Here is a 25483-nt window from a genome sequence, read left to right as displayed (position 1 = left end):
CTGGCTGGCTGCCTGACAGGCAGGCTGGATCATTCTGGGCATCCTTGGCTGCATGCTTCACTGCTATTAATGTTATTCGCTCAGATTTTGATAAATGTCTGGGCAAAAACTTGAATGAATAAAATTATAGTTACAAATTAAATTAAAGCCGATGCGAGAAGCTGTTTGAACAGCAGAACAAAGTAGGGCTGACCCAAACATAAAAATGTATATATATTCAAATTAATTTAATTTATTTTTATTATTTAAAGTTTTTATATACATTTATTGACCTTAATTACCTTGTATGTGCCAAGTTTCAAGTGCAACGTCATATGTTTTATTACCGTATAAAACATATTAGTGGTGAGGGGGGGGGGGGGTTTCAATTTTCCATCTCAGAAACAAGTTGCCTAATCTGTCCCGTGTTGTAGACCAGCAAAGTCTGTGCCACTCTGAAACATGTTTTTTTTCTGACTGGGAGATACAGAATTTATTTTGCTGTCGAAATGTGAAGAACTGTGTCAAGATAGGCACTGGCTCTGCATACTACTCCTGCCTTAAGGCAATAAATCACTCACAAATATGAGATATGAGGTGTCATTCCCAAAAAGCCATTTATTCACTTGGAAAGTCATTTCTTACTTGAATGAATCATTGCATATTCCAAAACCAGGGATGATATCTGCACACAAAACAGCTGATAACTCAGTCTAAAAGCCCCACTGGCTGTGTTGCTCTTTGAACAAACCGTATGAGTCCGCCATGAGTCCTGTGATCTCACTAAGTGCATAAAATGAGAGTTGACATTCTGTTCCGATGGTGACGTTAGAGGAAAGGTCATGGAATCATTAAATGGTTAGAGTTCATCCTCCAGGTAACATGCATACGCTCTGCAAGTTACATGACAATCCACGCATTAGTTTCTGCAAAACGAATGGGTAGATTACTACCGGTAATTGTCTCCACCAGGCCGAAGGCATGGGGAGAGAGTTTCAGTCAGGACAACTCAAGAATGGATGGAATATATATTTATTGAATATAAGATGAGTGTTGTGTGTAAAAGAGTGACACGCACACACGATTGAACCAGAAACAACACTGCTTTACTTAGTTCCTTGTCTCAGTACAGAACACACTGCCTTGTTATTTCCCGCGCTGTGTATTACGTAGCATCCCATAATAACCAGTCTCTTAAAGGCATCTCAACCATTATATAACACATTGTCCATATTATTAGAACATAACAATGAGCAATATATTTATTATGGTTTGGCGATGTATTGGATCTGCTTTTTAGGTACTCAGATCAAGCGCATCAGTCCCGACCATAGAGACTCTGAATCCCCCGTACCTAAACAGTAGATCCAAAACGACAAGTGTTAGGTGGAGGTGGGTGAGCAGCCGGTTTGTATACAGCAGCAAGCAAGGAAGGAAGAAGGAGGAGGAATGCAAACCTCCGGTTAAAGTAGCCGGTATGAAGATGGAGTGAGTGTGTGATTGGCTGAGTGAATCATGTGAATGAGAGCGTGATGCTGAGGCGGCAGCAACTTCACTGAGGTTCCCTGACTGAACTTGCTCTGTGCATGTCTACGACAAGCACAAATGCCTCATGGTGGCGCTATAACTGGCCAATTAGTGTTTTACCTATAACTGCACAGATCTGTATGTACCTTGTATGCACACTCCCTAGAGACCAAGGAAAAACCTTTGCCTGGAATTTTTCACATCTGCTCTGTATACAGTGCCACCAGGAGGCCGACATGTAAAACACATTTTCTAATACTCCTTCAGATTTTATCAAAATTTCACGCAAATCGGTACACATGATCTCCATAGTCATGTGATCAAGAAAGACGGGTTTGTTTGATTTCTCATAATCCATCCTGATTGGCTAAGATTGGCTTCTAAAGTTTTCAGGAGTAGCTTCCTAAACATTTTGCCAAAAATCACACACTTCTATCCTCCTGATGGAGACTTTTTCTAATTTGTACTAATTCTGTGTTCATGCAGTTGGGAATAGACCGAGGAAAGCACAGACTACTGTAGTGATCCACACCTTTTCCCTTATTTTGACTGTAAAGACAGCAGAGAGGGTACAGTGATTGTTAGGTGCAGGATGGCTTCTGTGTAAGACCAGAGGTTGGTCAATCTTGGCGTTGTAATGCTTTTTGTTGACTGTGCCTGTCACGGGGCAGCCCGTGCCCTATAGACTAAAGAGGAACAAACAGGCATACACTGACTACTACACAGCTGCTTCCATTTAACAGCAAGCCGGCTTGGAGGACTGTGTGACTGGACATATGTGTTGCATGTTATTCTTATTTTATTATTGGTACCAACAATGAATTATAAAAGGACACAAAGATGGCGCATGGGTTTTAACAGCATTTCTGTTGATTGGGAATTGTGTCTAGTGATTGTGTGGCACCTGGCTCTCCTGCAGTACTGGTGATCCTCTTGATTGAGTGGGGGAAGGTATACCAAGTGCTATAGAGCAGGAGGGGTGTCTGTCTTTTGTTTCAAGAGCTCTTGTGTTATATGTTCTCTTATGTTAATGATTTGGTGCCTGAAATTTATTTGTAATAGGTTTAGTAAAACCATATATAATTGTGTAAATCAACTCATGGGCAGTAGTTTGCCTTATTTGAGTTAAGTGGTTACCAATTAGTTATGTGTCTTGGTATGGTCTCACCTACAAAATAAAATGGAGGCTGCAGGATGCCGAGGGTCAGTAGTGGCTTGGGCAACAAGCAGGTAACACCCAGGGAGAGCTGCTTTTGGAAGGGTGTATGGCCTCATACAGTTTCTTAAGTTCTGGGTTTTTGTTTGCTTTCAAGCTAAGTTTCATTTGTCTTTTTTTGTGAGTCTAGCCTTCAGTGTTTTTGTTGGTCTGTCAGGCCTTCCACTGTAATACTGCTGCTTCGGGGAGAAATAAAACCCTCTAAATGCTATTGCTGGATTTTATCACTTTTTGGAGCCTTAGCCACTCGGCCAACTTTACAGTGCTGATAAGTCGCTTCTGGTGAGAGGAAGTGTTTCTCAACTCAATGTCATGAAAACTATTGGTCAAATTTGATCCAACTCAATTTGTCAAGACCGTCTGTATGGAAACAAAATGTTCAAACGTCAAGTTCACCTGTGACAATGTTAAGCACTGTCACATTTCAGTGAAATACTATAATTGACACCTGAAAAATTGACAATCTGTGTTAATCGCAGCAACTGTATTAGGTCTCGGACCTCGCCCAGCTGACTGCAGTTTAATCAATAATCTATTAGCGAACATCAGCAACTAGCAACAAAACTAGAAACCATCTCATTGTTTGATGCATGGGGCTATTGTCCTCACTCTGCACAGCATTGCAAACAGATGCTGCAGTGTAGGTGTAGGGTCATATATTTGTTGCAGCTTTAATACCCCAAATATCTTTTTTATTTTCCCAGTTGGTTTTCCATATATATATATATAGTTTTGTATGGAGAATGATGAGTGCATAGTGAGGGGTTCATTTGTCACTGACGCCAAGCAGCAAAATAAAATGAACACATATAAGGTTAAACTAAGCTTTAAAACGTGCAGGTGGTTCTTAATGGTTACAGTATTCTGCACGCAAATGTTACGTTCTGCATTAACTATACTTATATTCTTCATTAACCTGTGTCCCCCAGGGGTCTGTACTTGGCCCCCTCCCTTTTCCACTATATACCAAATATTTTCTATGAAAATAGCAGATCACCGATTTTAACAGCCTATGTCCAGAACAGGGATGATAGGATTCATGTGGTTATGCCCCGGTCTGGATGAGTGTACGATAAGCTGCTGTTCCACTGTCTCAAGTGCCTCTTATCTTGGTGTGATGTACTTGTGACAGTACTGGTGGATCACAGCCCACCACTATAGAAATACTGACAAGGGGTTTCGTGGAAAACTGTGGCTCTTGCACTGCCAGCCTGTGGGAATACTGAGAACACTCTTAATGAAAATCTTAAAATTCAAGTAGTATACGCTCCTTGAATTCATGACAACTCTCATGGGGTTCCGAACGGCGGTGGAAGAAGTATGCAGATTTCTTAATTACGTAAAAGCAGCAGTTCCACAGTAAATAGTCTTTGGCGAGTTATTTTACAAGTATTCCAGACCAAGTAATGCACTTGTTTGGGCTGGCCGCACTGTGAGCCAATTCAAGGAAAGCTGTCTGGTCCGAGTGAAAACTGCATTTTGTAGCAGCTGATGTGGGCATTCAGCCTTATATGTTCCATGACACAATGGCCATTCAGCCGCTGCTGTGCTGAACCACTGATACTCTGGATTTTGTATACGGCCTTAGCACGGAGTCTGAATACAAAGCAAGACAGCCTTTTGTCCAGTAAATTTGTCAGCAATAATTTAACTTGAGTGTGTAAATGGAACCAAATTGATATGTGAGGGTCCATTTGGTTACATTTCCACCTTCTCTGAGTTACAAATGGATAAATGTACACTGACAATTATTGCGTAGAGCCTTTACTATTCAGACAGATGCTTACATGCTCTCTAACTTTGATGCCAAAAGGAGCGCATGAACAGAATTGAACTAAACAAATATTCCTTTTTTCTTATCTCCCTCTCCTCCTTTTTAATGCTTGCGTTCATTCCATTTTTCCATTCCTCTCTCCTAATTGCTTCGTCTGACGAATCGCTGCATGTCCCCGTTCTCTGTTTCACCTTCCTCTCCCCCCACAATCTATCTTTCTCATTTACTGCTTCCTACTTCATTCCCGCCTCATTTCATCTCTTTCATCCTCTCTTTTTACCCCCTCCCTCTCTCCTATCTCTACCCTATCCTCCCATTTCCCACCCAATCCCTCTATTTTCCCCTTCGACCCTAACCTTGTCCATTCCTGTCTCTTTCTCTCCTCTGTCCCTCTTTCTTCATCTCTCTCTCTCTCAGGTGAGAAGTGTCGGAGTTTCATTGATCTGGCCCCTGCGTCCGAGAGAGGTGAGTAATGACCGTCATTAGGTGCCGTCCGTTCCCCAACACCTGTCCTCTATACTGAGTATGGCAAAACCCACCCCAACCCCCCGCCATCTCTCTCCTTTCCTGAAAGAGAGAGAGAGAGAGGGAGAGGGAGAGAGAGATTAAGGAGAGTGGGCAGTTGACTCTCTTTACAAATAGAGACGAGTAGATAGGAAGCTTAGAGAAAGTCAGTAGTAGGAAAGCCGTGGGAGGTGGGAGGCCCTGCAGTGTGTGGCGGGGGCGTGATCCTAGTTTGTAGGCATGCCATGCAGTAATCCTCCAGCAAAGGCTGCCTGCGAGAACGGGCTCCCGTGCCCCGAACGACAGGGGCATTTTCTGTCTGCTGAGGCCGGCTCAGCACGGATCGAAGGAAACACTTGGTCCCAAAGCAGGCATTGTGTTTTTCAGAGTCCTTGTGAGGGAGGGAGATGCAGTCTCCATATGCTCTTGTTAAACCATGACACAAAGCCTGCACGCATATTGCATAATCATAAATTGTAGTTTGTGTTGTGTTGCATTGTAATGCAGTATAAAATGTAACAGTGCAGCGGCCGTAGCTTAGCAGGTAGAGAGAGGTAATCTGGTTCACCTGCCGGCCCGCCCATGTGTAAGCCTGACACGATCATAAAAGTGTACTTTCATACAAATTGTCATACAAATTTGCAATTAACAATTTTAAGGTAAGGAAAGTGATATTGTTTTGTTAAAATAAGTGTTAAATAGCTCTATATCCTGATTACTCCTACTTCATGCATGTCTCTCCAGCTCTTTGTTGGGATATCAATTCTCTCCAATCAAGAGAGAGAATTTGTACTGGATTACACAACATATGGCAAATAACTTAAAAATACAAAGAAAATTATGATTAATTACTTTATAAATAACGGTGCTCACAACACGTCACAATTTAGATCTGCTGCCTATTTCCACTATATTTAGACAATTATTTCTACATGGAAAGGATTATGACAATTAATAATAATTGTGATGATCTCAAATAATTGCGATTGGGCGATATGTAATCATTGTGTACTACTAATGTGTACGTGTCAAAGTGTCCCTGAGTAAGACCCTCTGACCCTTAACCCATAACACCTCATGTTAACAGCTCATGACCTCCACTGGAAAATGGCATCACCATTCATAGGAGAATCATTGTGTAGATCGTGATACTGCGTCTCTTGACGGCTAGCCTCGGTACCCAGGCTTTCATTTTCATCAGCGCAAAAAGTGAAAGCCCATAGGGGAACACATTGGCCGCTCTAGTCACCTTCCGGGTGGGCGTCGCTCCAAATGATGTGATGTACTAGGGGGGAGAGGAGGGGCCGGGGTTGACGGACAGATCGGTGACATCCAATCACCGCGTGCGCAAATCTCAGTCACGACCCGCCCCTCTAGACCAGAAACCTAACACGATAGCTCAGGCTACTAGATGGCAAGAGTGTTCATCAGAGACCCGCAACAGCCTTTGGCTTTCCCTGACAATTTATCGAGAAGTATAGATTCTCATCAGAGGGAAGGAGTTATCTGTGTCAGCTTCTTGAGCCGTGAGCGGTTGGCTGCAAGCAATATCAAAGCCATGTGCTTTTGTATGCCCATAACATCCTACAGAGACTGATCTATAAACACAGATTGTATTTGCAAGTAACTTACAAGTTGTAAGATATGAAAGTAAGCCAAGTCTGTTTTACAGTGCCAGGGTTGCAAATGAATGAATACAGCTACAAATGTCAAGGGGGCATGTGACATAATAAGCCTATTAACATACACATTCACACAGTCAGTGATTTGCTTGCCAGTTGCCCTTCCTGCAATTGGCAGCTGCAACTCTGTTGCATTCAGCCTGGATAATGTGTTTAAAATTAAATAGTTCTGAAAATAATATGCCACACTGCTGCTACCAGTAGATTTGTCCATCATTGGTCATAATTATGCTGCAAACATCACCCCTTTCATGCAAACACCTTCATCGACAGATTGATAAATCCTGGCTTGATACCTGCACTGTCATGTGACCGATTAGCGTGATTGTGATTGTTAAATGAAAACATATCATGGGTGTGTTAAACTTGCTTCATATTAGGCTACAGTAAGTATACGCAAGTAGTTCATACCAACAATTAGCTTTGGCTAGAGGCCTATTCTCTCCCAGAATGCATTAGAGCCCTAAGTATTCATATTGGTTTCACTGCTATATCATTTGTTTTCAAGTTTACAACCACTTTCAACCTGGCTCTATTTACCTGGCCTGGCCTATTATTATAGGCAAAATATATGCAGGTGAAACATTTGCAGATCTTTATAGCACATCTAAAAGCTCACAACGTGCCACGCCCAAGCAGTTAAATATGTCTGTTTAAGTTGTAAAACAGCTACTGGAAGAGGCAGTGGTGATTGACAGACACAATAAAAAATAGAAGCCATGGGATGGGTACACACGTGTAAATCCCATATGGTTGCCGTGGAACATCTGTGCTCTGGCTAATGGGGAGGTTAATGGCGGGCGATGTGATGTATTGTATAAACGAGGACGTTGACCTTGCCTAAGACAAGACACAAGGATACACCACGCTCACAGCCACTGTGTATGTTATACAGTAGGTACTATGGTGCTTCCATATGACTGGGGGAGCTATATGCTTCCCTCATGCACACACATCTAATTTACCCCTTTGGTATAGGCAATTTAGCTGTACAGTACCACTACGCACTGTGTTCTTCAATGTTGGGAGAAGTAGCCTGCTCCATCCATCCATCCATCTGCAACCGCTTATCGGGAGTTGGGTCGCGGGAGAAACGGTTCCAGCAGAGAGCTCCAGACTTCCCTCTCCAGAGCAAGATTATTAACATCCTCCTGGGGGATCTCGAGGCGTTCCCTGGCCAGTGTGGAGTTGTAATCCCCCCATCTGGTCCATGGTCTGCCTGCGGCAGTTCCAGTGGGACGTGCAGCGAGGACCTCCCTAGTCGCTGAAGCACCTAAGCTGGCTCCTTTCCAAGCAAAGAAGCAGCAGTTCTACTCCATGTAGAACTCACGTGATTGAACTTCTCATCTTATCTCTAAGGGAGATTTTTTATTTTAGAGACAAGGCCACTTTTTAAAGGTTATAATCCATTGAAACAATTAATTTAATTTAAGGATTAAGGATGACACACACGCACGCACGCACGCGCGCGCACACACACACACACACACACACACACACACACACACATAAAAACTCTGTCTTATTTCACCCATTCTTAATAAATCATCTAGTGTAACTTCCTACACCCCTAAATGCCTCATCTGATTCCTCATGATCCCCCTCTGTCTCATACCCTCTACAATTGATTAGAACATTCTAAACTGACTCCTCTTCCTCACATCCCTCACATAACCTGCACTGACCATGTCCAATGTTTTAATTAGTCCACTGTGCCCTAACCTTAATCTTGTAATTACGATTTCTTCTTCTCCTCAAGACATTTTTGGGGCTTTTTTTGCCTTTATTGATAGAGTAAGTGGAGACAGGAAGCGACGAGAGAGAGATGGGGAGTGACATACAGCAAAGCTCGTTGAGGTCGGGACCCGAACCCGCAATGCGCTGTCAGGCTGCATTAGGAGCCTAGGTGCCCGGACTGCTAGGCTGGCCGGAACCACGATTTATTCTCTTCTCTGTCCACTACCAACCCTTTTAACTTTTGAACATTATATAAATGTCTCCCTTTCTCCTCACTGTCCCACTTTTCTTGCCACATTTGATTAACTTTCTCCCATATTACACACTTTACTTCCGCTTTATTGTGCAGGCGATGCAGCTTTTACACTCACACATGTGACGTGGGGGACCTTGTTAAACTGTCGGCATTCTCTCTCTGGTGCTTGCGTTTGAGGTGGTTTCGTAAGCCTGTCGTGTTGCCATCTGTCGCTTTCACATTTTCTTGTCTGCAAATGATGTTTGTTTGGTCCTTGTCTGTTCCAGATAATCCAAAATAGTTCCATACCACTGACGTAGTTTTGGGAACTATAGGTCTTCCTCAACATCTGAGTGTGACTCGCCGTCCATTGCTGTTGTCGTCTTCTTCTGTCTTCTTCTTCTTTTTGTTTAACGGCGGTTGGCATCCAGTTTTTGGTGCATTAATGCCGCCTTTTGATCCCAATTATGGATCAACCAAACATCTTGCTGCTGTATCTAATTCCCTCTCCCAACGCACACACGCATGCATGCACGCACACACACTCCTTAAAAACTATTAATATTCTATGTCTTCTTTCACCCTTAATAAATCCTCTAGTTAAACTTCCTGCACCCCTAAATCCCTCATCTGATTCCTCATGGCCCCCCTCTCTGTCTCATACCCTCTACAATTGATTTGAACATTCTAAACTGACTCCTCTTCCTCACATCCCTCACATAACCCATACTGATGTTTCCCTATCATATCCAATGTTTTATTTAATCCACTGTGCCCTAACCTTAGTCTTGTTAATACGATTTATTCTCCTCTCTGTCCACTACCCACCCTTTAAACTTTGACACTATTTTGAACATTATATAAATGTCTCCCTTTATCCTCACTGTTCCACTTTTCTTGCCACATTTTATTAACCTTCTCCTATATTACACACTTTACTAATACCGGTACTACTAATTTCTACCTTCCCTTTCTCTAAAGCCTTCTTAGCCATGTCTTCCGCGTTCACATTCCCCTTCACCCCTACATGTGCTGGAAATGTAACCTGACCTCACTGTTTTACTGTTTAACCTGACCTCACTGTTTTACTGTTCTCGTGACTGACTGGAGAACTTCATATTAGAAAACCTTGACGGCTACTTGAGTGGAATGACCTGAAACTACCTAGGACTGCTGCAGAGTCTGTACATACAGTATACTGTAACTATACCTAGGACTGCTGCAGAGTAGGTACATATAACTACCTAGGACTGCTGCAGAGTCTGTACATATAACTACCTACAGTAGGACTGCTGCAGAGTCTGTACATATAACTACCTGGGACTACTGCAGAGTCTGTACATATAACTACCTAGGACTGCTGCAGAGTCTGTACATATAACTACGCTATTCAATCTAACTGTTTCCACCAATCTTAGTGCCACCAAGACCCCCAGCATCTCCACACCCCTAGTGTATCCCTCTGACATTTCCCATACTCTCAGCATTCTTGCAATCCATGTGTCCTTGTAAATTTGCCCAATAGGTTGTCATCCAGTGTTTCCGTCCAGTGGCATTTCCCCCAGTTTTACCTGTAATGCAGACACTGATGATGATGATTTAAAAGCCCCCACTGCATGCCCTTACCTAGGTATCAATTATGGACAGTGTCAGTCATCAAATATAACCAATCTACGTGCACGACACATCATGTATTGTGAGCCTGTATACATATATCTTCACCGAGCGGCAAAATCGAACGACAAAGTGTAAATAAGACTTCAGGGTGATGTCATTGGCCACCTAATACAATTACGGTATTGATTTTGATATTCACTATAATGCAAAGAAGAGCATGGTACTTATATGTAGAACTAAAGAAGATCTGGAACTTAAGTTTCCTGCCTTTCATCTGTCTGGTCAAATTATGGGTGTGTCCAAAATTACAAAATATCTTGGGCATATCATAACAGATACCTTAGAGGATGACGAGGACATGTTTAGACAGAGGAGAATGTACAAGCCAACATGTTGGTCCGTAAATGTCACCATTGTACTATACGGATGTTAAGGTAAACCTCTTTAGAGCTTATTGCACCCCTCTCTACACAGCTTCACTGTGGGTGAAGTATAAGAAGGAGAGCTTATTGCACCCCTCTCTACACAGCTTCACTGTGGGTGAAGTATAAGAAGGAGAGCTTATTGCACCCCTCTCTACACAGCTTCACTGTGGGTGAAGTATAAGAAGGAGAGCTTATTGCACCCCTCTCTACACAGCTTCACTGTGGGTGAAGTATAAGAAGGAGAGCTTATTGCACCCCTCTCTACACAGCTTCACTGTGGGTGAAGTATAAGAAGGAGAGCTTACGCAAACTGCAAGTAGCCTATAATGACTGTCTTCGAATCCTGTTAAAAAAACCCAGGTGCACTAGAGCCAGTGGGCTTTTCTGTTCATTGGGTCTCACTACATTCATGGCTCTGTTGAGGAATCTGACATTCAAATTCATGAGCAGGCTGGATCGCTCACTGAATAGACTCATTGGACAGATGACAGACCCAGGCCGTAGTTCTGTAAGGTAGGACACTGGCATGAGTGCCTCGCCTAGAGTAGTAACCTGTAGGGCTGGGTAAATGTACTATATTTTTTATTTATTTGTATTCTCGTATATGTGATGTACTGTCTTACCTTGTGGGCTACGAGCCTGTAATAAAGTTTATAAATAGGAAAAATGTATATACTGTGGCCTAAAAGTGAGACAGCTTGGCCTTTTAGTATCTCATTCCTGCAAAAGCCATAGAGAATCAACCATTATACATTAAAATCCTACTTAATTAATGTAATAAGTTACCCTGAAACACACTCACATTCACATACATGTAGGAGCAGGAGCACATTTGCACTGTCCACGCATGCCGGCACAACGATTCAATTAGTTATTAGTATATTCTCTGGAAAACGAGGCAGGCTGTTTCTAGATATCATCGTGTTCGTTGTCTAATGAGGTTTGGAGGAATTCCTACTTCTCGTTTTTGCTACCCTGTTCTGGCTCCCGGCCAAAACCGCTCAAATCATGTTTTATTCACCTACTCCGACCTAATGAAAATTCAGCTGTCTTGACCTGGTAATGCATATTCTATAAGATGGCCCTGTGGGGGGGGGGGGGGGTCATAGTCAATGTTTTGTATTCGTTGTTTCCACCTCAGGCCTCTAATACCCTTGGCGATTGGTTCCATCGACCTGTTCTGTAAATTAGGCGTATACTGTAGCTAATGAGAGGAAGAACATGAGGGAGGTGTCATCTTTTGACCTCTATAATTTATGTTGTTCTGTTATTTCCACTGTACTTTTCTGTTATACTGCGAAATACTGATACAATTTAACAATTTAACTCAGCATAAAAATGGATGGATGGATGGGCGGACAGAAGGATGATGAGGAGATGGATGGATGGATGGATGGATGGATAGATGGATAGATGGATAGATAGATAGATAGATAGATAGATAGATAGATAGATAGAGTGCTGTGCCCGGTCTCGAGATGGTCGGATACATCGTTGTCCAGAACCAGCACAAAAGCCTCTGCACGGGCTCTGGACCTGATCACCCCTATATCTCCATACATGTATATGGAGCTGGCCTGTTCTGACATCACAACACTTCATATTTGTGCATGCATGCTTGACAGAACTATATAGGAATTACTAGAGTCTGGTTGCCCTTTGGACAACCACACTAATAAAGGGACACAGAGAGACACATACAGAAATCTCCTTATGGGCATAAAAGGTACTCTGACACAGTAGTGCTGTCGCCTCACAGCTAGAAGGTCCTGGGTTCTATTCCCAATTTCCCACTGGGGGAGTGTTCTCTCCTCCACGTCATCAGTGCCCATACCCAACTCACAGGCAAGTCACAACATCAAACCTAGAATATTTACACTTCATGCTACCTCAGTAAGACTTCTGCACTTATTATACACTTTAATCTCTGAAAATCCAGTCTAAAACATAGAGTGTGTACTGTTCTCAGGGTGTCGACCGTGACACAAATCAACAGCCAGCCAAACTCAGTCCAATAAAAGTCAGGATTCATCTCAGTTTGCCTTTATTGAGATGCCGGTGGTCAACTTTCATAAACAACGAGTGAAACTGTAAAAATAGAAAACATAAAATACACAATCAGCTCAATAACATAAGATAACCTAAGCACATGCTAGGCTAAGCATTCAGTAGTTTGCAATTTACATATTAACACTCTACCTCACATAATTTAAGGCAAGCAATCAATCATTAAACATATTAAGCATCCCATGTAATAAAACAAAGATTAAGCTTACAAAACATGAGTCAAGGCAATTGTACACAAACAAACTTACATATGGTTTCAAGCCAAAAACAAAGAATGACAGTAGCAGCTTCTGTGTGTGTGTGTGTGTGTGTGTGTGTGTGTGTGTGTGTGTGTGTGTGTGTGTGTGTTTGCTCCTAGGCTGCTGGAGAACAACAGACTTCTGCTGTCCTGCACACCTGAAATTACTGAACCTCAATTGGCTCCTAATTACACATCAAAGCTAGACTAAATGCACACACATTAGGGGGGTGTCAAACCTATCTAATAAACTGAATAACTGGGACAGCACAGAGTGTGTCTTGCTTTTGAAAGAGTCATTTTTTCATTTCATGACATTCACTTTCAAAGACGCATTAGTCTTGTAGAGTGGGGGGGAAAAACGGTGCTGCTTCGATAATCCATTCCATATAGTTATATACAGTAGGCAGTTGAATGTGGCTTGCTGTTTTGCCCAAAATACCACCAGAGAGCAGAGAAAAGTTTGTACAACATCTTTGAGCATTATCCTAAACTAGCTGGAAAAGGTTGTGATCACGTGATTTCCGGTGTACATTTCTTCGTTGATCCTGGGATTATTCACAGGCATGTGTTAGAGCGCCCTCTACTGTAAAGCACTGAAAACACATCATGACATTGGCAATGTGAGCCTTGGAAGAATATATGACGAGAAACGTCATCATTGGCAGGCAAGGCGTTAAGCGACATTACGCATAGTGAACAGCCTCAGTGTGTCCACAATGAGAAAATGCTGCTTTCACAAGACCATTGACTGCACTACCAAGTACAGTAGCAGTACTAGCTTTATGAAAAATGCATAATTTCTCAAACGTCGCTCAGCTATCTTTCCCCGCTTTCTTTCTTTCTCATTTCTGCCTCCTACAGTAAATGTCTGTTTCTTTTTCAATTCCCCACCATATATACCGCATATGCTCTGTCTCTCTTTCAGTACCTCTGTCCGTTCTGTCAGTGTGGTGGTGTCAGTCGAACAGCTGCAACATTGCCAAAGCAGCATGCTGAATGTAAATGAGTGACAGTAATGAGTAACTATGAGGACAGTGTTCATGACAATGTACAAATGGATACATTCACACTGAGAATTACTGTGCATGGCCTTCACTTTTCAGATGTTTACATACTCGCGCGCTCTCTCTCTCTCTCTCTCTCTGTGTCAGTCACTGACTATGTGGTTCTGGAACAGTACTGTTTCCAACACTGTGGCCTTCGCAGATAACTGAGCTGGCTCCAACACAATACTCTAGAGTCTCTGAGTCTCTGACGTACAGTATGTTTGTGTATTGACAAACTTTTGTTTCTATGTGCGTGCGTGCATGAGTGCGTGCGTGCGTGCCTGCCTGCCTGCATGCACATGTTGGTTATCCTTCAGTTTGATACCATGTTCTCTTTGATGGCAGTGCTGTTCCCCAGTACTGGCTTTGTTCACCACCTGTTCCAATCCAGACACAAACATGTTCGAAGACGCATGTCCCCCTCCACTCGCTAACCTGTTACGAGACGTAATCAACAATTTGCCAGTGTTCTGTAACCAAAGGGACTTTTCTGATGTCTTGAAGGCAGAGTATCTTTTTTTTAAGGGAAAGTCTTTGAATAAAAGTAATTTCGGTCCCTTTGTACGAACAACAATGGCCCCAAGGAGCCTTTCATAGGAACATGGTAAAAGAAACTCCCCTCTTTTTACCTACATATGGTACATAAGTGGTAAATAGTGGGGGGGGGGGGAATTTAGGGAAACACTAGCCTGCACATTGCCAGATATCGGAGAACTATATCAAGAATGGCCACTGACAAACCTACGCCTACTGCTTTGGAAACTAATCATGTCAACACCCCATGAAGGACCACAATTCTTTAAAGGTCATTTAATTCATACGATTACGTTATTTCAATTCAAACTGCTGTTTGTCTTGAGTACGGAACATTTACACAGAATGCTAATATTACGTGACAATAAAGCTACACAATTTGTATTTTATTCAGAATAGGCTCAGAAGCCATATGGGAAAGAAATTGGGCCGCTTCCTTACTTCCTTCACAGGTCTTTCCAATTATATTAATTTAGTTTGTGTGGTAAAACAGAGTCGGGGTGCATTGGCCCTACACCAGTGGGTCTCAACGTGTGGTTACTACGTGAATATAGTTTTGATGCTACATACTCGTCGCTGGTGATTTACACATTGTTTATTCGTGAGCAGTTGAGACGAATAACAGTCTATAATCTATTCTGACCCCTCCCCGAAAAGGCCTATCTGTCCTGAACCCTTATCTATATACAGTATGGATAATTAGTGGACTTAGACTGTTATTCGTCTCAACCGCTCAATTGTTTCCACCCAGTTCTAGCAATAAGAGCTGGGAGATTGTCCTATCAGTCTATAGCTGAGCAAAACATTTAGAGGATGACCTTTTTTGTTTGTTTGTTTAAGGGAGACACCATCAGGGGTGCTGAGGTGACAGGGGCCCTAAAAATGCCAATGGCTTAATGTCAGGAATCCAGTATAATGTACTATTTGGCAACCCAGTATGGCAAGCTTTTGCTACAAACGTCACAACCAAAATGTCTCTTAGCTGATTTACAAGCTTTGCTACAAACTGTACAACCAAAGGGTCTGCTAGCTATACTATAATATAAGTGACATTTTCTGACTGCATAAAAATATACCTGCATAATGTCTGCTAATCCTCATTAAGTGATAGCAGATGGCTCACGCTGACAGTTGGTTGCGTGTGTTTGACAGATGTCAGGTTCATCCAACCCTGTGTGAGAAACCTGTGGAAAGGTTGGAGAAATCTGTCAAATGTTTTACTTTGATGTGTTCAACTGGAGCCCTGTTTTAGACATTGCATACAGTAATTAGTAATATGACGACGTTGCACTAGAAGAAAATAGCAGACCTCACAACAACTTGGAAATTGCTTGAAATGTATGCTTTTATCAGTGAACTCTAGTCATTGTTAACACATCTTCTGATGGAATTCTCCATCATATAAAGTTTTTTAATGATATAAAACGGGATCGCTGTAATCCATCTTTTGACAGCTCCCGTTGCTTGGCCATGCCTTCTTCAGTGATGTTTCACACATGTGCACTGCCGCTCACTTCCTTGTTTACGGCCCGACAAAAACTGTCTCTTCTCTCTAAATCTATGGCGCTCTCCATGGTTTTGGCATTGTTCTGTCATAATTTCTGACTTAAAGGACAATTCCGCCCTAGCTGTTTTTTATTGAATTCTATTGATAATGTGTATTTGACAACGTTCCAGTGACTGTTTGGATCAAATGGAAACAATCACAATAAATACATTAAAGAGAAATGGTTGATGTGTGTTTATTTATTTTTTACACAATTTTTTTTACACAACATCCAACAGCCAAATGCCACAATGCTGACGTACGTGCGCGTGTGTGTGTGTGTGTGTGTGTGTGTGTGTGTGTGTGTGTGTGTGTGTGCGCGCATGCGTGCAGGTGTGCTGTGGCTCTCGGTGGTGTCGGAGGTGCTGTACATCCTGCTGCTGGTGGTGGGCTTCACTCTCATGTGTCTGGAGCTGTTCCACTCTTCCAACGTCATCGACGGACTCAAACTCAACGCCTTTGCCGCTGTCTTCACCGTGCTGTCAGGTGGGCTGGAAACACGCACTCGCGCACACACATGCATGCACACACGCATGCACACACGCACGCACACACGCATGCACACACGCACGCACACAGCAGAGTTTTGACATTTTATTATAAGCGATCCGGTTGATCCGACTTTCTCCACTCTGCCAAATGTTTTTGCAACCCAAAAATCTGATAGATTTTTTCATAAGAAATTACACTTTAATATGACCTCAACATTTCTTAGACACTTTTATATGATCTCAACATTTCTTAGATACTTTTATATGACCTCAACATTTCTTAGACACTTCAGCCTCAGTTATTTCCCTTGCAATAATTGTCAACTGTAATTCCATGATTAAGGGTGAATCTTTCCTGCATCCCCATAGGCCTATAGGCAAAAAGATAAAAGTTACTTTTAAAACGAAATGGTGTATATCTTTAATGTGTCCTTTTTCTGTGATGTTGGGGAAAGAACTCAAGACCAGAACATAAAAGTAAAGAAATCATGTAAAAGGCACTTTAATGTGGTCTGTAGGTTGAGATTCCATGGCATTGAATTGGTGAGTCCAAGAGGAGGTGATAGAGACCATGTTTACTCCTGCAGAGACAAGCTCATTGGATTCACATGTTAAAGACATTTCTAAAAGGTTAATAGTCGTCTAATCTTATGAATTGAATTTGAAATAAATACATTAATAATAAATGAATAATTACATCTTCATTCATTCATTTTCCTCTCCTTTTTATTGGCCCTTCACTGGGCCATGGCCCCGAAAACCACTGGCGCATTTCCAATGGTGTTAGATGCAGCCCGTCTTGTCTACTGTCAGGATACTGTCAGAAGGTGTCTGCACAATGTGCCGTTATGAGATGGTTTTCATTGTTTCTGACAGCTATGTTATGCAGCCTTCAGAATGATCATTTGGTGTAAGGGGACAATCAAACCTAGAAGGAACACTGTAAACACAAACTAGTGTTTTCCTATGGCCTCCAAAAAGATGTCAAATCAGTCTCTAGTCAAGGGGTTCGCCAAGCGTGAGCTCCTCTCTTATTCTTGGTCTCTGTCTCTGACCAATGAGATTTAGCGCTTTCAGTGTTGCTAAGATACGGTCTCTGCCCCATAGCCTTGGGTGCTGCCTCTCTCACACCTACACCCCATTCAAGCTAGCGCACATGCTGAGGTGAAATTCACTGTGCAAAATGTTAACGTTATTAATATAATGTGGTCTACTCTGTGATTCCGAGCCCGGCTCATGGGCCTGATGGTCAAATACAGAAACGGCCCTATAATTGTGCCGGGCACTGATCGGGTCTCGACAGGCTTGCAGGGTTCTATAGTAGACATGTTTCACAGCAGCCACTTTGACATGAGATAGTAGGGTAAACCCAGCTGTTACTAATGATACTAATTAAGGTTTAGTTCCATTTAGTGGAGCAGATGCCTTTCCAGAGAGCCAACATGCACAGTAGCAGCACCGTGACTCTGTTTGACCTGAGTGGAACAGGGCATTAATTAGTGTGTTTACAGTTTACCTACACTATTTCATGTCAAAATGATTAATGGCTGCTTTGAAAATATCTATTGATGACTGTAGTCTTCAATGAGCAGTTGTAAATATTCAGACATGTATTTGGAGCATCTTTCTGAGTGTTGACTCACAGATTATTTGTGCTTTCCCACCACAGGGTTTAAAACCAATCATTGTCATTAAGTCTTCCTACTGGCACACCACTTTGCGCCCGAAAATCCAGGAACGGGCACACTTAAACCTGTACGGCGAAAATGGTTGATTGATTGATTATGTTTTCATCTAGCGAAAAGCCCAAAATAGAGAGGCCAGGGTTAACGTGGTTAAACGGTTCCATACCCAAATGGAAATGCAACGTCATTTGGATACCTACGCACGCACACACGCACGCACGCACACACTCCCCCCTCCGCACACACACACACTTTTTCCTGTCTTAAGGCCAGAGAGAAATGATGTTGCCTTTATAAAGAACTGTAAATCCTCAGCCAGATTTAGTACAGCATGATGCACGTTCTCACACACACACACACACACACACACACACACACACACACACACACACACACACACACACACACACACACACTCTCGATCGATCGATCGATTGATTGTTGCTGTCAGAAACCTTGTATCTCCATATTTCCATATTTTTTCAGTACATCATATTGGAACACATGGGTTCTTTTACCCGTTCTGTTCAAAGTAACAGTTTTTGGACGTATCAGGTTTCCACCCCACAGCCATGATACATGACCTCTGCATTAACCTTATTCTCTCACATTGACTTATATTAGCGTGGTGGCAGCAGGTTGATTTACTGTGTGTTTATGAGTGATTATGTGTGTGTGTCACATTGACGGCAGGCTGGCACGCTCGATCAATGGATACTGTATAATGACTAATTAGTGTAATTATCTGTCAAATGATTTCTGATGACACATTTAGCAGGAGTCCGTCTCGGTGTGTGTGTGTGTGTGTGTGTGTGTGTGTGTGTGTGTGTGTGTGTGTGTGTGTGTGTGTGTGTGTGTGTGTGTGTGTGTGTGTGTGTGTGTGTGTGTGTGTGTGTGTGTGTGTGTGTGTGTGTGTGTGTGTGTGTGTGTGTGTGTGTGTGTGTGTGTGTGTGATTTGCAAGCTATTATCTTTAAGGTAATTACCACTGTAAATTGCCATGCATTCGAGATGCGTGCATGCCGCACGTGTGTGTGTTTGTGTATACTGCATTCTGCAGGTGTGTATTCTACCCTGATTGGAATGTCAATGTGGAAAAAATGTATAAATTAAAAGTGTGTGTGTGTGTGTGTGTGTGTGTGTGTGTGTGTGTGTGTGTGTGTGTGTGTGTGTCTGTGTCTGTGTCACAGGTCTGCTGGGCATGGTGGCCCACATGATGTACACGCAGGTGTTCCAGATCACCGTTAGTATGGGCCCAGAGGACTGGAGGCCTCACAGCTGGGACTACGGATGGTCCTTCTGGTCAGTCTCTCTCACAAACACACACACACACACACACACAGTCACACACACACACACACACACACACACACACACACACACACACACACTGTGACGGGCTATGTTAAAGCCCATTGCACAGAGGTGTGTGAGTGTGTGTCCGTTCAGCCTTATGACATGTGACTAACAAAACACATGATTTGCAGGGAGGCACCATTCCAGTTTGGCCATGAGTGTCGTGAATTTGGCAGTATGTCCACGGCTTGATGCCCTGCGCTGTGGGACAAACAGAGACACATGGACAGAGAGAGAAAGGGGGGGACGGGGACGGTTGAGTCTGCTTGGCTTGAGTATAGCGCCGTCGACATCTAACCATTATGTGCTGGGATTCAACACATTAATGAAGGTTTTTAATACAATCTGGGACAGAGCAGAGGAGAGGAAAGTGACAGAACGAACGAGGCAGGCAGAAACAGGGAGAGGAGAGGAGAGGAGAGCAGAGCAGAGCATTTATAAACAAATTTGCTCATAACATTGTGTAATTGTGGTTCAAAGTACAACAAAGTACAAAGCATCAGAAAACATTGTCATGATAAAAGTTCTTATTATGCAGAATCTATCGATGCAATGTATTGTTAGTGTGTAGATCAGCAAGAGGCACTTCATAATTCAAAGTATAAAGTTGGCTTAAAGGTCTTTAAAGGCGTGACACATAAACAATAGGAAAATCTCTGGTGAAATTTTTACTTTAAAACTATGATGCCTCCTTCATGCAGGCTGATTTTCTGATTTGCGGATGAAAAATGTAAATGTAAATATTCACATTCTGGACGGCTGTACTGACATAAACAACACTTTGTAAAATAAATATATATTTTCAGGTGAATTAATCGCGCGAGAAGACAAAACACATCACCGGTGTATAAAGGTCTTTAGACCAACAAATGACCAAAACACAATGTTTTGAATGTCTGTACTGTATCCGCTTCACTACATTTCAAAGACAAATATTGTACTTTTGACTCCCCCTTTAGTCCTATCTCAAATATAGTGAAAATAGCAGATCTAAGCTCACAACGTGCTGCGATAAGATGCATATTGAGAGCTTGTTTTTTTTAGATGTTTGAATCTTTGGGGGAAATGTCACAATGTTTGTAACTTGTACTTTTGAATGCTGTGTTATTTTTTTTAAAGAAAGTACGCATTTGTCAGAGCAACTTTTACTTGTAGTCGAGTAATGTAGTATCAGTATAGTATCAGTACTCTTTAGTTCACCACTGCTGTGGTGTGGTTTGAGAAGGCATTGCTCAGGTACTGTAGCAGCTCAGCAACAGGGGACTTATCTTGTGGGATAATTAGCCAGACAAGCCTGGCCTTGACCTTCTCTCCGTTCGGAGTTTGGCGCAGCCAGCAGCTGCTGTCTGAGTTAGATCTCCTCGCTTTGGTGCATTGGCAGAAGGTAACACCAAGGACACAATGGGTGTGTGTGGGGTGGGGGGGTGTAAGGGACAAATGCACGCAAATGGAGATGAATTGACAAATAGGTGAAGGAGATGGGAAGGAGTTTCCGCTCGTAATTCTGACGGCACATTAGTCCGACAACGTGGCTTCGTGTCCGGTTACGGTTAGGGACAGGGTTAGTAATGGGGTGAGTCGGACCAACGCACCGTCAGAATAATGCTGATGACCCACACGTGTGCGTGTGTTTGGAGTTCATGTGAAAACCTATGGACATAATCCGCACATGCACACAAAAGCCCATTGGTGTAATGCGGACACTGTGCAAGGTTTAACGGTCAAGGTTCAAGGCGTTCTTCATGTCTTGTGTGTATGTAAATAAGAGCAAAACTTTATTTATTCTGGTTCCATTGTAGCACATTGAATTTGAATGTTGAATGCAAGAAGGCATCAATGTCTGTCCCTTTCTGAGGGTTAGAAAATGCCATTTTCAATTTGGCACATTGTGAAGGCATCCTTCGCAGGGTAAGATAGCCCACAATTATGTGTGGTGGAGGACGTACTGATATCTATTACATAAAGGAGGGCATCGCCAACGTCATCTTTTACACAGTAATTGGTCCTCGACTCCTCATCCTGTCAGATCTAACTGTTCTAAAAACAACAGATCTTCTTTCAAGTGCACAAGAATTCAGCAAGTCATCATGTGATTCATGTCCCAGTACGCACATTGGCCGCTCAAGAAATCTGTCTGTGGACACAGACATCGGTCTTGATAAAAGGGCAGAAAGTAACTAAAGATAAGGAAACAAAAAGGAAATAGGTAAATTAAAGTGGTTCCAAGATGACCACTTGAAGTGTTTCTGCCTCTTGATTTTCTAATGAGTTTTCAAATACTCACCGTTAATACAAGGGTGGCATGCTTTATGCGTTCTCGGAGTTCAATGTGTCTCTGCACGGGGCTGACCAACAACCACAGAAATGTCCTCCCCGGAGCTGTTCCCCTGGCCGTCACAATTAGCAGGCCATCCGCTGTGTTCCCAGTAACATTAACAGGACCTGTGTGGGAGCTAGCAAGGCTGAAGCAGGCTATGAGAGGAGAGAAAGGCTAAATTGCTGTGGTACATTGGCAGCATCCCCCCAGATGCCACTGTGAGTGCTATTAGGCCTGGAGGAAATTGCCTCATTTGTTCTTCGCCATCTGGTCAATTACTCCTCGTCTTTTTACTACTGACCAGTGCTTTTCCAACTCCGAGGGACGCTCAAGAGCGTGCGCACACGGACGCGATGACTTGATGAATTCCTGTGCGCTTGAAAAAAGTGTGTTTTGAGGTTATATTTGTATACTAATCAGTCCCTCCATCTGTTCAACTGACTGACTCCTTACACCATTCTACTTAGAATTTTCTTCACTTTCTTTGCTTTACTCTTAGCCTACTTAAGTTTATCTGCATAGATAGAAGAACACAAACCACCTTTCACCTAATGCGTTCAGACACAGAGAGTGCAAAGAAGAGGACACCAGCCATTACAGTCTGATCTGAACATCTGCAGTATCCTGTTGCACACACTGAAGGACCTGAGCCTTCTCAGAAAGGACAGTCTGCTCCAGCCCTGGCTGTAGAGGGCATCTGAGTTGTCAGATCACTCCAGTAACTTGTTCAGGTGCACGCCTAGGAAGCTGGCGATAGGCGTGTACCAGAGTTGGAAAATCACAGAACTTTCAGTTCCTAGGCAACAACAAGAAAACTTGTAGTTCCTAGGTGACAACAATAAAACAGCTTCAAGTTCATACGCATACTGTACCAGTATTAATTGCGTTGACTAAGGCTAAGACTAAAATACTTTATTTATTGGACATCACAATCACATTGCACACTATACATGTGAGCACAGTTGGTTTGATTTCAACTATAGTTGAAAATGTTGGGTCCTAAAACATCTGGTTGGGATGAAATCCAGAGTGCAGGTGGAGGATTTCATGTGAGATATAATTTCTTCCAGGGTTGACAGGGAGACTGAGGCAGGTTCGAAATGAGTGAACATAGCAGGGAGGTGGGCGGGGCATTCCCCTAGTGCTCTGGGCTCAGAGATAATCTGTTGTCTGATGGTTAAAATCTTACTTGAAAAATGGGTGAGAAACTCTTCACACCTTTCTGGTGATGCTTCAAGGGGTTGACTGGGGTTAATTGCTGAGTTAATGGTCTGAAAAAGTACCCGGGGGTTATTAACTTATTACTGTACTTATTACACATGCAAAATAATGATAATTATAATCAGCCATGGCTTTTTTTTAGCATATTGTGGGATGTGGCTATCCTATCCTTTCTCCATCTCCGTTCAGCTCTACGACACTGTCTTTTAAGTGTATTAATGTATTAATAATTTTATTTTACCGACAGCACGGGTGAGCGGCCGTGTGCCGCCCACCCAGTTGCGTTGTCTGCATAGCGCTAGTAACGCCCCTGCCTCTCTCTCTCTCTCTCTCTCTCTCTCTCATCCTTCACGCAGCTTGGCGTGGGGCTCCTTCACCTGCTGCATGGCGGCCTCCGTCACCACGCTCAACTCCTACACCAAGACAGTGATCGAGTTCCGCCACAAGCGCAAGCTGTACGAGCAGGGCCTGAGGGACGAGCAGAACTACCTGGATCAGGAGGCCTTCCACTACTTCCGCGACCGCTCCCTGCAGTCCATCTCCAGCTCGGTGGAGGTCTACCCGGGCCACGGCGGACACGGCGGCAGCGGCACCATCATGCCCGGCGTGGTGGCCGTAGGAGGACTCATGGTCCAGACGGGGCCGGGCGGGCATGGAGCCGGTCCGCCGGGACAGGGCCGGTGCGGGATGATGAGAACCCACTCAGACCTCAGGGAGAACATGGACGCCTTGGGGGAGGAGCAATGCTGAGGGGGGAGAATGTGGTGAGTTGGTTGACCTTCAGAACTGTGTATAAAGATTATTTGTATGCCCAAGGGAGGTGGGACACGTTCCCCCAGCAGATATATCGACGATAAAGAGACTTCTCTGTGAAATGTCATGCCCTTTACTTCATGACACTGAATGTGAAGAAAAGACTATGTGCAATTCTTAGCATTTCTTTTCAAAGTATTTTGTGTTGAGCCTCAGCTTGAAATGGTATCTTGGGTTTGGTTCAGCTACACTGTCACTTGGGGGGCTTTACTGACAAATGAACAAGTAAGATAAAGTTATTTTTCTTCCCGTCCCCCAGAGGGATTTTGACATGGATTTTCTGACTCCCCTACTCCTTTTTGTGTTTTATGCTGACAGGGAGAATGTTCAACCGATTGCAGATTACTTCTTTAAACACTGCCAACCATACCCCATCTGTTGTTGTTTGTCTCTGACGACGGCATTCAGTGCAATGACAGCTGGTCGAATACAGTACGCAACATGTCCATATCTTAAAACGTGAATGTAGAACGAAAGATCATTAAACAATTCCCTGGTCCTTTGGGAATGACACTGAAACGTTGTGAGCTTTTCTATGACTCAGCAACAAAGAGGTGTTTTATATCTGCTGCATCTTCTCTACACAGTACAATCCTCTGTGTAAATGTAAAGGTGCTGTAAGTGATACGGTATGTCGTAACATAAACGTAAACCTCTGTATTATGAGATGGTAGTAATCATTGCTTTAGTATTTGTTTAGTAACATGGGTTGTCCTGTCTCTCCAGGTCTTTAGTAAACGGGAAATATATTTTCAGATTGGACAGAGATTTTATCAAATTATCAGCTTTAATAGTGTTACAGTTCCCCCTATTGATCTGTTGAAATTGATGTTTCCATTGTAGCACATTGAATTATATATTTGAAAATATATATTTGTTCAGTAACAGTTTTGGTGCTACAATATATAGCACCATTTGTCTTTCGTGTCTATAGTAATAATTATGTGAATAGGCTGATTCGACATATTTTAACAAATATATATCTCTTACAGCACCTTTATGTCTGAGAGTTTATAAATGGAACCAAATGGACATGTGAGGGTCTCTTGGAGTTAAAAACATGTATACATTAAATGAGTATTATAGATTGAAACATGGTGCATTTCTGCTTTCTGTTAGCTTCTCTTGTTATTATGAAGCTGAGTGTGTTGTCACATGTCAGGACTAAATGAAAATCCAGTCATTTTCAGTGAAAGGAGCCTTTGGCATGCTCAAGGTCAGTTTGTCCGGTCATATTTTATAAAACTGTTTAACTTCTGACTAAAAGACCCACTACATCTCTGCAATGGCAGATGAAGTCACGCAAGGGATTCAGTTTTTAGCAGAAGTTGCTACTGTAGTTTAGAATGCATTTATAACCCTTGAGCAACGTCATGCAGCATACATTCATCACTCACACTACTCACAGACACTCAACAGTTGATGAGTCTGAAACATAGCCAAAGAATCATGTCAAATGATATGAAATGTTT

The 25483-nt window shown here is 42.8% G+C and overlaps 1 protein-coding gene across 2 annotated transcripts in view; it reads left to right on the top strand.

Annotated features, from left to right (window-relative positions):
- The window catches only part of gsg1l (gsg1-like), a 38268-nt gene extending 13374 nt beyond the window's left edge, over positions 1-24894 (top strand). Inside the window, exons 2-6 of one of the 2 annotated variants that reach the window (XM_080774986.1) lie at positions 4914-4961; positions 16464-16616; positions 19495-19606; positions 23555-23962; positions 24330-24894. In XM_080774986.1, coding sequence (XP_080631112.1) covers positions 4914-4961; positions 16464-16616; positions 19495-19606; positions 23555-23948 — 707 coding nt within the window. In that variant the 3' untranslated portion in view covers positions 23949-23962; positions 24330-24894. Of the gene's footprint in view, positions 1-4913; positions 4962-16463; positions 16617-19494; positions 19607-23554 lie in introns of both variants that reach the window. The other variant, XM_080774985.1, reaches the window with a different exon arrangement.
- The last annotated feature ends 589 nt before the right edge of the window (positions 24895-25483 follow it).

This window comes from Protomyctophum bolini, assembly GCF_963924005.1.
Source record: "Protomyctophum bolini genome assembly, chromosome: 11".
NCBI lineage: Eukaryota > Metazoa > Chordata > Actinopteri > Myctophiformes > Myctophidae > Protomyctophum > Protomyctophum bolini.
Note: the sequence above shows the minus strand (reverse complement) of the source record. Positions and strands in the feature narration are given on the sequence as shown.